Raw genomic sequence first — 15,281 nt, forward strand, 5'->3', positions numbered from 1 at the left:
ATTATTAACAGGGTTATCTCTGGAAGTTGGATTAAGGATGCAATTAACACTTTTCTTTTTTTTCCCAAATTTTAGTTACCCAACAAATACATTAATCTATTTTGTTACTGGATTCATTAGAAGAGCTACATGAGGAAAATTTGATCAAACTGAAATCTTCTTTAGCAACACCCTCAACCCTGGTTCCTTCCATTAAGGAAACCATATTTATGAGTTTGGTGTCTATTTTTGTCAGACTTTTATTTTACACGTTTGTGTATCTTTATATGTAGACATATATGTGTTGTGAAGTTTGGGGGGAGAAAGGGTGATTTTAAAAAACTAAGTGGTATCATACTACAGTTAGTTCCTCTAACTTAATGTTTTGGGATCTATCAACGTTTGATATGTGTATCCAACGCCCTCAGCGTTTCTCAGTAGGGGTGCAGTTGGCATTCTGACTAGGACAATTCTTGGTTGTTCAGAACTGCATCATTCTTTGTAGGATGTTAAGCATTCCTGGCACCCCCTCACCACATGCTGGTAGCGCCCAATTCCCTGACCTCATTATTTGACAACCCCAAAATGCTTTCACACCTTTTCAAACACTTTTGGTTAACTTTTCACAGAATCTCATCTTATGAGCACTCAACTTTATTTATCATCTCACTGTCACTGGATATTTGAAATGGCTCCAAATTGTTACTCTCCCAAACATGTCTGCCACAAACACCTTTGTTCATCTTTCCTTCTGCTTGTGTGTGAGTGTTCCACTAGGTAGACGCAAGAAGTGGAATCGCGGGTTACCTGTGCATGTTCAGTTACGCTACAGACGCTAAATTCAACGTATACCCCTACCAACAGTAGATGATAATATCTGTTGTCCCCAGATTCTCCAATACTTAATAGTGTCTAACTCTTTTAGCCAATCGGGTGGATAAAGAAAATAGCACATTGTTGTTTTAATTTGCATTTCTCTGATTGGTAGTAAGACTGTTTGTTTGAAATACATAATTCCTCTTCTGTGAAAGACTTTTACTTTCTCTTTTGTCATGTATACATTTTAATCTTTACTACATATACTTTATAATCGGAAAAAAGTATACACACTTTAAAAAATAACGTATGCGTTCTTCAGGGCCTACTTAGATCTTGACTCATTCAGGGAACTGTCTTGATTTTTCCTCCTGGAAGGAACTGGGTGCTTCACTCTTTGGTATATAGTTTGCAAAGTATTTGTCTCATGCTCCTGACTAGGTTAATGACTTTCTGAAGCCCAGCCTGAGGCTTTTCCATTTTTGTCCCTTTTGACCTGCCTCGTACAGTGCCTTGCACAATGCTTTGCACAGATTTGAAGCTTAATAATAAAGATTTATAAAGCTGAATGATAGAAGGTAGAGATGGTTGATTGTGGGGACACTGACAACTTCACTCTACTGTATCTTCAACCTTTAGTTCTTCATGGACACAAGTGGATACATTCCTACAAAGAATATGTAATGTTTGGATCTCTAGTGACTTCCCTGAAAGACATACTCATCATAAGTTTCTGGGAAAGAAATGCTTAACTCAATGAAAAGAGGAAGTTTAGGCATTTGTGTAAGAGCTATTTGGGGAATGAGGCTCCTCCCTGCTCCATAGACATCATGAAGTGTAGGTGGCTGTGTGGCAGGCTCTGTCCTAGGTTTACCCAAGCCCAGGACTCCACAAAACCCAACAGACATCAAGATCGACTCACCCAAGCTGACATCCAGAAATTAACATTCACTGAGATGTTCCAAATTGGAGCACAATGTGATTCTTCTTACTTTATGCTCATGTATTTTTATGTGTTTATGGTATATAGCTATTATTTAGAAGATTACCATAAAAATTTCTTAGTAAAAACGGCCTTCAAGCTGTAATTATCAGAAGAATTTTGTAAATGCTTTAAACACAGACTTCAGAGCTCATTGAAAAGAGTCCAGAGGAATGTCCAAATCCTTCACATATTAGAATTTTGTTCATCAAATTTTGTTGCTTCAAATACGTGATCAATTGGCTCAAACTGAATCTTATTCTGAAATGTTCATTCAAAAATTAATTATTGGCAAAAGGTATTTAGAACTTGTGGCCTTGTGGAGATTTCACCTATCAAAAGAATTAGAATTTGGGCTGTAGCCAAGCCTGAAGTTTTTTTATAGCTTCACTTTTAATTCCTCCAATTGTCTTTTTTTTTAAAGCTGAGGTATAACTGACACAAAACATCATATTAGTTTCAGATTCCAATAGTCCCTTTGAAGCATTTTGTATTGAGATTTGAACTTGTCTGTGAATCAGTTCAATGAATGAAGCTGCTTTGTGGGTAAATAACTCAATGGATTTTCTTATAAAATGTTTTTCATTGCCATCGCTTTCAGCTAGCAGATACATTTCTAGTACAGGATGGAGGCATCTCTGCCCCAAAGAGGAAATATGCTAAAGAAACACACATTAGGAAATGCAGATTTAGAAAACCGATAGCCTGGAGACCTATGTAGAAACTTCCTTCCACAGATGGTCTTCCGTTTACTTTTTATTTATGATCAAGTTAAAATTTCCGACCATGGTGATGTCACAGTGGATGGCAGCGTGGCTCCTGAGAATAGCACACTTTGCTCCCAGAGCTGAGCTCTTCTGTAAAGTTCTTGTACACTCTCCACACATCATTAACAGTCCTTCGTTCACTGAGGTCATTGACATTGTGTAATTGCCTGTGTCCCCTTCCTCTCCACTGCTCTGGACTGTGGTCCCTTGCAGTAGCAACTACCCCTGGTACCTAGCTTTCTGTTATCTGAAATAAATTAAAAGTAATAAAAAATTATATTCGAGCAACAAGAAAATCATGCCACAGAGAACACATTGCAAGTTATGGCTTTGAGGATCTCAATGGTTTCATGCGAATAACTGATGGGTACTAAGATCTGCTGTTTGCAAGGCGTGTTTTAACCATTTATATGTGTGTCAATGTGATCAGTACTCACAATTGACCCACGAGGTGTGACTATTATTAATCCTCTTTTAGAGGTGAGAAAACTGAGGCTCAGATTGGTTATGTAACTTGTACAGCTAGCACGCAGTTTCACCTGGATAGAGACTCAGGACAGACTCTGTTGGTGACAGTCCTTCCTAATCACCGCATTGGGCTGCCTCCACCAAGTCATTAGAAAGAAGATGAAAAAACCTGTCATTAGGGAATAAGAACAAGGTGAAAAAGAGTGTGCCTAGAATGCTCTTATTTCCATAGAATTAGGAGGGGGGCATATCCGAATGCCTCTAGGTGCATACGACATCTCTTATGAGGAAACACAGGAATATGGTTAACACTGGAGAAAGAAACAGGGGGACTGACGATTAAAGGTGGGGGAAAACAACTTTATTTTCATTATGTCTTCTTTTAAAAGGTATTTGGATTTTTCTCCTACCATGGATATATGTTATCTTTTCTAAAACAAAGTTTTTTAAACCCATACATCAGTTTGAATCTCCTTGGGACTTCCCCAGATCTTCAGATATTTGTCAATTTGAAAAACTGTTTGATGCAGCTTGCATGTACATATAAAACATCTGAATTCCTTGTACTCAACTTCATTTCACTCATGACAATGGACTCTAGTATAATAGCTCAGTGGTTTTCTACACTGCAAACGGTGGTACCACACTGGCAAAAGAAACTGAGAGAGAGAAGAAAGGAAAAGAATAATTGGCGAGAGCCTATTCTTCTGGTTATTTTTGACTTGGACTTTAACATTTTTTTTCTGTTTACAAAGAAATTTTGAATGTTTGTCTGCTAAGGCTACCATGACAAAGTACTACAAAATGGGTGGCTTAAATAGAAGAAATTTATTGTCTCACAGTTCTGGAGGCCAGAAGCCCAAAATCAAGGTGTCAATAAAGTTGGTTCCTTGATTATCTCTAGTGTCAGTAGGGCTGGTTCCCTTCGAGGGTTGTGAGGGAAGGATCTGTTTCAGCCTTCCCTCCTTGACTTGTAGATGGTCATCACCACAGTTACATGGCATTCTCCCTGTTTGCAAGTCTGTCTCCAAAATGTCCCCTTTTGACAAAAAGACACGGTTGTATTGGATTACGGCCCACCCTAATGAGCTCATTATAACATGCTAAAGACCCTGCCTCCAAATAACGTCACATTCTGAGGTACTGAGGGTTAGGACTTCAACGTATGAATTTTCAGCCTCACCCTGCTATTTCTTGGTCCTGATGTTTTGGCGGAAAGCGTGGTCTCTGTGCTACTTATGTGGGGAATGTTGCTGATGTAATCTTTAAGAGGAAATGCCAGTGAGGGAAGAGTCCCCCTGTGGTTTGCCCTGAGTGAAAGCACTGTTCTCTCCTTCCTAGGTGGTATCACGGCACCCTCACTCGTCATGCAGCGGAGGCTCTTCTCCTCTCAAATGGATGTGATGGTAGCTACCTTCTGAGGGACAGCAATGAAAGGACTGGGCTGTACTCTCTCTCCGTGAGGTAGGATGCTTAAAGACTCTATGCATTCAATATGGTTCCATCTCTTACTTACATGGCCATTGACTTTACCAACACATTCAAATTGCCATATAACAAAATTCTCTTGATTCCTGTTAGACCAGCAGAGCCAAGGATTCCAAGCTCTGAGTGGTGAGACTGTAAAAAACATTCTCGCTCCTTCTATTGGCAGTGGGGGAAATGTTAGAATTGAAGGAGTCTTTATGAATTGTTTAATCCAAACTTCTTGCTTGACAGATGAAGGAACTGAAATCTGAAGTAGTTAAGTGTCTGGCACCCAATACATCAGCAACAGAAATAGCATCAGAATCCAGATCCTGAATGCTGGCCCAGTGCCCTTTTAATAGTCCTTGCTTCCTCTGGAAAATCAGAGTGATTTGTGGCTGTACAACTTTCATAATCATAAACTAAAGCAGGCAATATTGAAACTATCATTTTTTTTTGGTCTAAATGGACTGACCTTCTCTTTCAAGTTTCCATCTCCCCTGAATTAATGTAGTCCTTACCAGGTATTCCCAGCCAAAAAGAGTAATTGTCCAGTCCTTCCAGAGTCTCTCTCTTTACCCCTTCCTTCTGGCTGAACTATCAGAGAAGTTGACATACCCATGAGATAATCAGAGGGAGCCATTGGTCTGTCAGTGTCTGTCACCTTGGCTTCTGCTGGCTTGTAGCAAGTGTTTGTGGGCTCAGGGGCATTTAGTTGCCCCTGGCTCCATTTGGGGATGTGAAGACTCCATGAAATTGCCCTAGGCCACCCACCCCTTTTTAACCTCAAACTGTTACTATTTTATTACTGTTCTGATGGTGCCTCCATATGTCCTTGAAAGAAAGTCACAGGTTCCCTTCATGCTGCAGTCCCTCATGCTGAAGGTTTTCTCTTTTCTTTCCCACTCCACATGGTCCAGGTCTCCTTGCCACTAACTCAGCAACTCCCTTATCTCTGAAACTTCGTTGTTGCTATCCTTTCTATCCAGCTCAGAAACTTTTTTTTTTGTTTTTGTTTTTAATTAATGGTAGGCTTCTATGAGCTGAGCTGAAAAGCCAAAATTAATATATTTTCTTATCTTCTCTTTGGACTTGAGGCATTCCATATTTTCTGTGCTACATAACGAATTACACAAAAGCTTAATGGCTTCAAACAACAAAAATTGATTATCTCACAGTTTCTGTATATCAAAACTATAAGCATAAAAAAAAAGTATAGGCATGCTGTGGCTGGATTCTGTGCTCAGGCTTCTACCAGAGTAAAATAGAGATGTTGGCCAAGGCTGTGGCTTATCTGAGACTCAGTGTCCTATCTCTTCATTCTCTCCTGTCCTCTTCATTCCTTTCCATTCATATCCTTGCTACTGTTGGACTGAGCTCCCCATTTCCCATATAGCTATGAGCCAGAGCCCACTCTCAGCTCCTAGAGGCCATCCACAGTTCCTTGCCACATGGCCCCCATAGGCAGTTCACATGGATGTTTGCTTTTTCCTAGGTCAGCTAGAACATGTCTCTCTGAACTCCTCTTCTGTGACCAGCCACAGAAAACTCTCTGCTTTTACCAAAACTCTCCTGTGATTAGGTCAGGCCCACTCAGACAATCTTCCTATTTTAAAGTCAAATGATTTGGGGCCTAATTATCTGCAAAATTCCTTCCAGCAACATTTACATTAGCATTTTTTTGAATAACTGGGGAAAGGTGTATGTATTCCAGGGGCTGAGTATTAGAATGCTGCCTGCCATACCTTTCATTCCTAGGATCATTGGAAGTCTAGAGGAAGTCTACTTTAAGGGAAATGAGAGAAATAAGTGGGAAGGTGGTGGGGTATATAAGAGGGTCACAGGAAAAAAAAACAAAACATACATTAATGTTTTTATGTTACTCTGCTATATTTTCTTTACAAATTTTCTAAATAACATTTTTGAAAAATATATTAATCAAAAATTGATTTTTGTTTAGGAGAAATTGTGTTTTTTCTGATCGACAGCAAATGTTAAAAGTTCAACGGGTTAGGTTGTATATCCTTATTGCATGGATCTCCCAAAAATCTCAAACAAACCTGTGGAATCATGGGATCAAAGAATGTTAACTTTTCACCTATATATGTCTTATCTGAAGAATTGGATCCTAAGTCCCTTACAAATGGCATAGATTATACATTTATATAAAATTTTAAATATAAATTATTAATTTCCATCACAAGCATTTGGAAATGCTTAAAAAAAATAAAAAAAACCTACCAGCAGAGGTGACAGAAACCTCAGACCAGCTCAGTAGAATGAGCTGTTTTTATTTGTTCATTCAATCAGTCAGTAATAATAAATAATTAAGAGCATCTATTCTGTGCCAATCACTCGTCAAGTGTTGTAGAAGATTCAAAGACCTGGGCTCAGGAAGTATAGCCTCACATGGGCAATAAGACCATTTAAAAATACCTCTCTACAAAGTGGAGTGCAGTGAATGACATGAAAGAAAGCAAGATACGAGTAAGTGCTTGGGTTGTTGAGTAGAAAAAAAGCAAGTAACTCAAGCTGGATGAATCTTGCATTACTTGACAGAGTAGTGTTTGAACAGACACTGATCAGAAACAAAGGGGAAGAAGTTGCAGGTGAAGGGAACTGTATGAGCTAAGGGACAAATTTGTAGGACAATTATAGACCCAGCTGGACTGGAGCAGCAATTGGCAAGGTGTACCCAGACCAGTAGCATCACCTGAGAATATGGTGGGACTCCAAATTCTCAGGCCCCACCCTGGAACTACTAAATCAGGAATTCAGTAGGGAGGGCCCAGAAATCTGGGTTTTAACAAGGCCTCCAGGTGATTCTGATTTCTGATGCCTACGAAAATTGGAGCATGCCCTGCACAGAGAGAAGAGTAATACTGGGAGTCAAAGTATACATACTACATATAACTTATAATTTATTTAATGCTCTTCCTCATTGTAAAAGTCAGGTGGAAAATGACAATGTAGGAAACTTGGTATTTAAGTCAGTAGGCAGTGGAACCAGCATGGGAGGAAACTGGCTGGGCTCACATAACTAATTAGGTGACAGAAGCAGAATTCAGACTGACTCCCAAACAATGAAGGGAGGCGGGACAAGGACAGAAGAGAATTTGGAGAAGGTGTGGCATGTCATTTCTATCATTGCTCTTCCCTGCCCTTCTTAAATTCATGGCCGTTCAAGGGGGTTAATGTACAAGGACTCTTTCAGTAAGTCAGAGAATACACAGGGAGAATTGTCTCTTGTCTTCAGTAGAGTGAAAAAATGGGAACAGCACACTGCCAAAGGAAACTGTGCTTTAAAAATGCCAATGGTTTCTACTTTAGCTTCAGTTGTACAGTGCATTGATCAGGCACCTACAGTCTATGAAGTGATCCCCTTGATAAGTCCAGTGCCCATCTGGCACCTTACATCACCTTTACAACATTGTTGATTATGTTCCCCATACTGTATTTCATATCCCCATGATGACATTTTGTCTACTAATTTACACTTTCTAATCTCTTCACCTTCTCTCCCATCCCCTCCTCCTTCCCATCTAGCAAACAAGTTTTTTTTCTGTATTGTATGTCAACTATAATCAAATATATATATATATATATGTGTGTGTGTGCATGTATATAGTCACGAGATGTTGAGTATAGCATAAGGAAGATACTAGTCAATGATATTGTAACAGTTATATACGATGTCAGAGGGGTAGTAGCTTGGGGGAGGGGTGTTATCACTTTGTGAGGGGTGTAAATGCCTAACTAGTATGTTGCTTTGTACACCTGAACCTAATAAAAAATTTGTTTTTAAATGCCGGTGTTTTCAATGATTGTATCATAATTCTCAGTTGTTAGGAGAGTTTAATAGTGATACTCATACCTATGGTTATTGTTTCCCTTCAAAAATGATATTCATTTGTTAAATAACGTTAAACATTTCTTTTTCTCTTTCAGAGCCAAAGACTCTGTCAAACACTTTCATGTTGAATATACCGGATATTCATTTAAATTTGGCTTTAATGAATTCTCATCTTTGAAGGATTTTGTTAAGCATTTTGCAAATGAGCCTTTGATTGGAAGTGAGACAGGTAAGTTATGAACTTGACCTATGAAACATTGTTTCAGAATGGAGGAGGGACAAGGTGGATTTCAATGAAAGATCTGTCACTTCTATTGAATGGTGTGCATATGACATGCAATTGGATGTTTTGAAACATTACTTCCAATTCCTGTGCCATTTACTACATTGATAATTATATATATTTATATGTATTTCATTATTTCAGTAATATCTTTAGAAGAAAATGTATTTTGCACAAAATAGATAATTTTTTCAGAATATTATTTAAAGGATTGATTAAAAGCTCACAATTTCTTTAAAATAATCTATTCACTTTATAATAATATATACAATGAACGAAGAAATAGCAAAAGTAAGAATAACTTTTTGATTCCTCATAATTTTAGGTATGGGTAGTTTGCATATTAAAGAGACCCATAAAAGATAATTTTGAGCATTTTTAAGAATAAAATTCATACTTAAATTTCTACAAAGATCACTGAATATTTAAAATATTGACTAGCAATTGCTCTTGTGAGTAATGCCTTCATTTCATCATAAAATTCTGTTTTTCTTGTCTTGGTTTCTTGTAAGTTTTTAAACTGGACTTATGTGTGACTAGAAAAATTTGAATTTTCCTGTTTGAGTGGTTACAGTCAAACTGGAAAATTCAAGTTTAAAAAAAGAACCTGTGGCACAAGAGGAACTCAAAACTTAATAACACAGCTGGTTACTATGAATTTGTACATACTCATTTTCTCGGTAAACATGACCATGGGACTTTTTGTTAATTTCAGTGTGGTAGGAAGAGATGCCACCGTTGGCTTTTCCTTTCTGGGGGGTTATGTGGCCTGGATAGACCCTGATATGAAACATACAGTATGGAGTATAGATAAAAAGTACAGTGAAAACCACAAAATATTTGCCTTCTTTTATACTGACCACACAAGTTCTCTAAAGGAATATTCCAAACTATAGTGGTTTTTCTTTTTTCTGGTGGAAATTCTCCCAGTCAGTCCTGAAAATTACTTCATCATTTAATCAGCAGTAGTTCTCATAAACTAATGGCAGGTAGGGATGTATTTCTTTTTATCATTACTTTGGATGTATTTATTTTGGATATATTCATTATTATTACTTTGGATGTGTTTATTTGGATGTATTTACTGTTATGTTGGATGTATTTATTTTTATTGTTACATTTCAATTTCTCAAATCCCTTCACTTCAGAATTATTTCTTACCTGTGTCCAACCTTACACTCATTTTTGTTCAATTCTTGGTCACTGGCAATGGAGAAGAGACTTTTGAAGCCAAGGACTTTGTTTTATCTGCCTCTATTTTTGTCCTTTTTCATGTCCCCCTGGTCCTGGTACTGTGGATGGCATTTTGGGTGAATGAATGAATGGATGACTACGAATAGGAACTCCTCGTAGCCTTCAAAACCATTATAATCGTTATCTTCCAGCCTGTTCTTTCTCTAAGCAAAGTCAGCTCCTCTTTTACACTCTCTTCCTAGACCCTATTTTCAACCCTTTTGATCATTCTCTGAGTTCTTTCCTGAATTTTCTTGAAATTACGGAAAAGGTACACATTCTGCATACCAACAGGTTTCAAAACATTTTAAGGTCAAAGTGAATGCAGTACTTTTTGCTTGAACCTTTCAGGCACTGACCCAATAACCAGGCAAGAGGATCACCTAAGACTGCTCCAAAGTAAAGGTTTCTTGACATTAAATTAGAGACATGTTAAGGTTCCCTGTAAATACATTAATCTAACTAAAGAAGATTTCAGATTAATGCATTAGAGATTATAAGGATTTTTAATCCTGTCTCCTATAGTCGTTTTCTCCAAACCTATAGCTTGCTATATCATTATCATTACTATAATTATTTTATTTATTACAATAAATCTCAGGAAACTAAGATTGTTATCTTCTCCCCTGCATCTCCTCTGTTCTATTCGTTATTCAGTAGGGAATTTACAGCTGTTTGAACCCCTGCCACAGGACTATGGTACTGGTGAATATGCACTTGACTTACTGGCTTCCAACCCTTGAGTTAGATTCTACTAACTCTATGAAATATCCCTCTTATCTGTTCCATCCAGAGGAAGGCAAAGCTACTGAGCCTGGGAACAAGGGGCAAAACCCATGACAGAGGAGTGTTCCTAATTTGCCCCTCTGGGAGTGATAGGCCTCAGGAAATAAGATAACGGGCTGAAGTCATGATGACTCTTAAGTCCTGAAGGTCCTCAGAAGCCAGAGTCAGCACTGTGATCCATGAAAAACAGTGAATGGAAATTGGGATGCCACCTTCTAAAAACAGGTCTCTTGTTCATTTAAGAATGGGGTCCTGGTGTTGGCTCCCCATGACCAGGCTGATGATTCCTTGTGCACCATCAGGTGAAGTGCAAATTCTTCTTAAAGTTGTTAGGTGAAAGATCACCAGGGGGAAGCCCTTGCCTGCACAAGCATGAAGTCCTGCCAGGCTTCTCACCTCCAGATTCCCAGAATGAGAAGGACTAGAACTGGGTATTTCAGGATACCCCTGGCAGCCCAGACCCCACTCAGGCCAGCCTTAGCCTGCAGGATCTGGAGGGTGACTTTACTTAAGAGAAACTTTCTCACACTCATCCACTGGCAGGAAAGGCATTACCTCTGAGGGCAACGGAGAAGATCTCCAAATAACTAACAACCTTACACTTTTGCTTTATAATTGTATATAATGTCTTTAGTAGAGTGAGTCCCAGAACACTTGGTTCTGGGTCATAAGAAAATATTTTCTCAGGATAGGTAAAACTGTTAACCTAAAAGGATAAATACTATTTTAGATATCTTTTTTTCCTATTCTATTCCTATTGTCTATTCTTTAACCTTTCAGGATTTCTGTTTCCTAATCTGAAGGACGAACGTTTCCTAAAGCAAATCTAACCCTTTGACAACCTTAAGATTCTATTACTATAACTTCCCTGTTCCTCTTACTATAATCTGCATTTAATCTCTCTGATCTCCAGTAAAGTTTCTGTTCACTCTAAATTCTTCTTATTAATACTCATAAACACTCTTAAGATGTTTATAATTCTTAGAACTCGATTATTTCCCAAGTACATTATAGAGATATACAGTGCACCCTCTTGTTTTACTTTCCTCAGTGGTCCTTTTATCTTCTAATATATTGTATAATTCACTTAAAAACAAATCTTTGCACTAGTACCTAAACTTTTTGAGAGGAGGAATTTTTGTCAGTTCTGTTCCATTACATCCCAGCACCTAAACGAATAAATGCTAATAATTATTCACAACCTTTGATGTTGGGTATCCCATTACCAATGCCTGCATTGCAGCATGTGTGGCAATCCCACAATGAACAAATTTCTGACAATAAATTTGTCTTTAATTTGTAATAGTAAGAAACATAGAAAAATTCTCTTCATATTTGTACATGGCCTCCGAATTCAACTCAAATAGACTTGGAAATTTGAGACTTTTATGAATATGGATATGTTGGTTCATTATTAATTTTTACTGTATCCTCTTGTAATTAGTTGTTTCATATATATATTCTTAAAAATGTAAATAGCATTTATCTTTATGCTTAAATGCCCAACTAGCATTAGAAGAAAAATTACCTTTCCCTTCACCTTTTGTTTCTATTGTAATACTTATGTGTATGAAACTGTCATATGTGCTTTATCATAGGAATTACTTTGTTGTAAATTTAATGAGCTAACCAGCATGAAAAATTATAACGTAAGTGTTGTGTTTGTGCTAACCCTTTATAGTAATTGTTCTCAGTTTTGAAGATCCTATCTTGTTCTTTCTAAAATGTCAAATTTCCACTTCTCTTTTTGTTTTTATGTGGGGATTCCCAACCTCTTGATAACTGCTACAGTTATTTTATTTTGTGAGGCCAGCCATTTTACCCAGATAGTATTTTAAAATAATAAGGTAAAGTTAATTTTAACTTGAGATTTGTGTGATATTTCTGAAAATAATTGGTGGCAACTTGGAGTTTTGCCAAACCATAACCAGGATTCACTTATGTATGTTTGCCAAAATAATATATTTTCTTAGTTTGTAATGAATTGTGTTTGAAAAAGGAAAAAGCAGGCAAGGAAGAGAATGAAACAAACATTTGTGGAGTGTATACTAAGTTCTAGGCATTCTATTAGATGTTTTGACAGATACCAAATTATTTAATCTTCTGAATCACCCACAATAATGTGTAAAGTGGTCCCATTTTCAGATGGGGAAATCAAAACTCAGAGATTTTAAGTTATTTGCCCAAGGTTGCACAAATAGTAAGCATCAGAGCTGAGGCTGGAATCTAGACCAACTTAGGTCTAAAGCATAAATACTTTCCACTCACTTTACTGTCTCCTGAAACTGGTCTCATGGTAACACCATAGTATAATATGGCCACAGCACAGCATGGCCTTAAATGGATTTGCATTGGAAGAATCTCTGCCACAGTGATATAATAGTGTTTGTAGGATATGGCAGGGCTCCACTACATGTTTTAGTCCTATCCCTCTGCCTCTAAGGTCTATAATAATATTTTGGTATGTGATGTAAAGCCATTGCTCTAAAGAATATGAATCAATTTGAACTTCTGCCTTTGTATTTGTTGCTGTTCTTATTTTATCTACTTAAATTGCCATTTCAAAAATTATACTAGAGGAAATCTTAAAACATAAAAAGAAAACATCCCCCAAATACTTTGGCCCATCTCGTTCATGTCTTTCCCAAAAGGCTATAAAACAGCCTATGTAAATACAAGAAAGTAAAATAAAATTTAAAGTTTCTTGCCTCTCAATTGAACCTCTGTGTTTAACTGGATTTATGAATGTTAGAGTGGGCAGAGATCTCAGACCATTTAATTTCTTCTTACAAATGAAGAAACTGAGAAACGTTGAGACAGAAACTCACATCTCCTTTCCTGAAGCTGCCTCCTAAAGAATTCATTTCTTTGAATTTTGATTTATGCATACGCTCTCTTGCCCACAATAGATAGAGGACAGCATTTCACATGCCACAGAGAGTCTCCATGGTGGTGACCGCACCAAAGCTGAGAACAATATGTGGAATAATAAGTAAACACAAATTCCAAGTTCGACTCCTGTCTGTGCCATTCACCAGCTGTGTGTCCTCAGGCAATTTATGTAACCTCTCTGAGCTTCAGTTTCATCATGTTATAAAATTGAGCTGATGGTATAGTAGTTCATACCTTAAAAACCCATGACTTGCTGTGAAAATTGAATGAGATAGGCATGGAAGGCATTTAGAATGATTCTTAGTATGGCATAAATAATCACTATTATTGTCATTTAATGAAGCTCCTTTATGATAATTCATCCCATCATATTATACACAAGAACCGTACATTATTGTATCATGAAGAGTTAGTTTAGGGACAACTGAATTTGTATTTATCAAGTGTTTTTGATGACTTCACCAAATTTTAAGCCAGTTGTATAGTGGATTCATATGAAAGGTAGATCAATCTTTGACTACTCTAAAAAAAGTGACCTGATTTGACTTGGATATTTTAACAGAATAATATTATTTTCTCTTGTCCTGGTTATCTGTTTCTCCTACCTCAGTATATTATTCCCTTGAGACTGGAAATTAAATATTAAAGTCCCTTCATATGTAAATGAATGTGGTTTAACTATCACCATTTTATGATGGGCTAAAGTCCATTTGCAGAGCAGGTTGCAAAGGAGAAAGATCTTGAATGTTTCTATAAACCACCCCCTAGAAAGCTACTTCACATTGGCAGGAAGAGACAGAGGAACCCACCAGTTGCAAAGCTTGTTTTCTGAGCCTGAGGACAATAATGAAACATAGATGGATGTGATCTTATTTTAATTTAATTCATCAGATAGATATTGAGTGCCAACTATGAGCTAGGCACTATTAGCCACTGACAATATAGTGATGAATTAGATACCATCCTCACCCTCAAACATCTTACAGTCCAGCTGGGGAACCTGTTGGATAAGCACTAGATTTAGTTCATAAAAGAATATTCAAACAAAAGTTTCCCTTTCAGGAGCAATGTGTGCTCTTGCACTATACTTTATTTCAGTTATCAAACCAGTGTCTGGGGCTTAAGACTGTTCTTACTCTTCCTGCTGGAATACAGGATGAGTCCTCCAATGCAATCTCACAGTATTACATACAGAGTAAGTGTCCTGTAAGTTACAGTTCAGTCAAAGCAAATTGAAATGTCTGCTTTGGTCCTGTTCTGATCAACCCAAAAACGTACCTCTAACAAGTACTTCTGAAACCAAGCTTCAGTTAAAGGCAGGAAACAATAGTCTCCTTTATGCAGTTCAGAAACTGAAATAAAATTGTAGCCAGGTTTCCAAGATCCGTGGCTGCTAAACTTCCTCTCTCTTCTCCCTCTGCCAGCCCTGCCTCCTGTGTTGCCATTTATCTGAATGGTCCAACCAAGTCCTGGAGTCAATTTAGTCTGAATATCACCAACCCAGATTCTTGTTCTATGGAGTCATGGCACTATCTTGGAACTTGGGTGCAAATTATGAGTCTGTAGTGGCTACATTAGACATTTCTTTTGATTGCAAATCACAGAAACCAACCCTGAACAGCTGAACTTTTTTGTTTTTTAAGAGGAGTGCAGGGAGAGAAACAGAATTTTTTGGAAGGATATTAGTATTTCCTCCCAGAACTTAAGGACAAGCTGAACAACAAGAGACAATAAGGAATCAGCCCAGTAATCATG

General features: G+C 37.5%; 1 protein-coding gene across 3 annotated transcripts in view; it reads left to right on the forward strand.

The window, feature by feature from the left end:
• Positions 1-15,281, forward strand: part of DAPP1 (dual adaptor of phosphotyrosine and 3-phosphoinositides 1) — a 52,657-nt gene that overhangs the window by 14,369 nt on the left and 23,007 nt on the right. For all 3 annotated transcript variants that reach the window (XM_081049305.1, XM_081049303.1, XM_081049304.1), the window contains 2 exons: positions 4,354-4,476; positions 8,428-8,561. In XM_081049305.1, the coding sequence (XP_080905431.1) occupies positions 4,354-4,476; positions 8,428-8,561 (257 nt within the window). The remainder of the gene's footprint in view (positions 1-4,353; positions 4,477-8,427; positions 8,562-15,281) is intronic.

The sequence above is a fragment of the Rhinolophus hipposideros genome (assembly GCF_964194185.1).
Source record: "Rhinolophus hipposideros genome assembly, chromosome: 1".
Taxonomy (NCBI): domain Eukaryota; kingdom Metazoa; phylum Chordata; class Mammalia; order Chiroptera; family Rhinolophidae; genus Rhinolophus; species Rhinolophus hipposideros.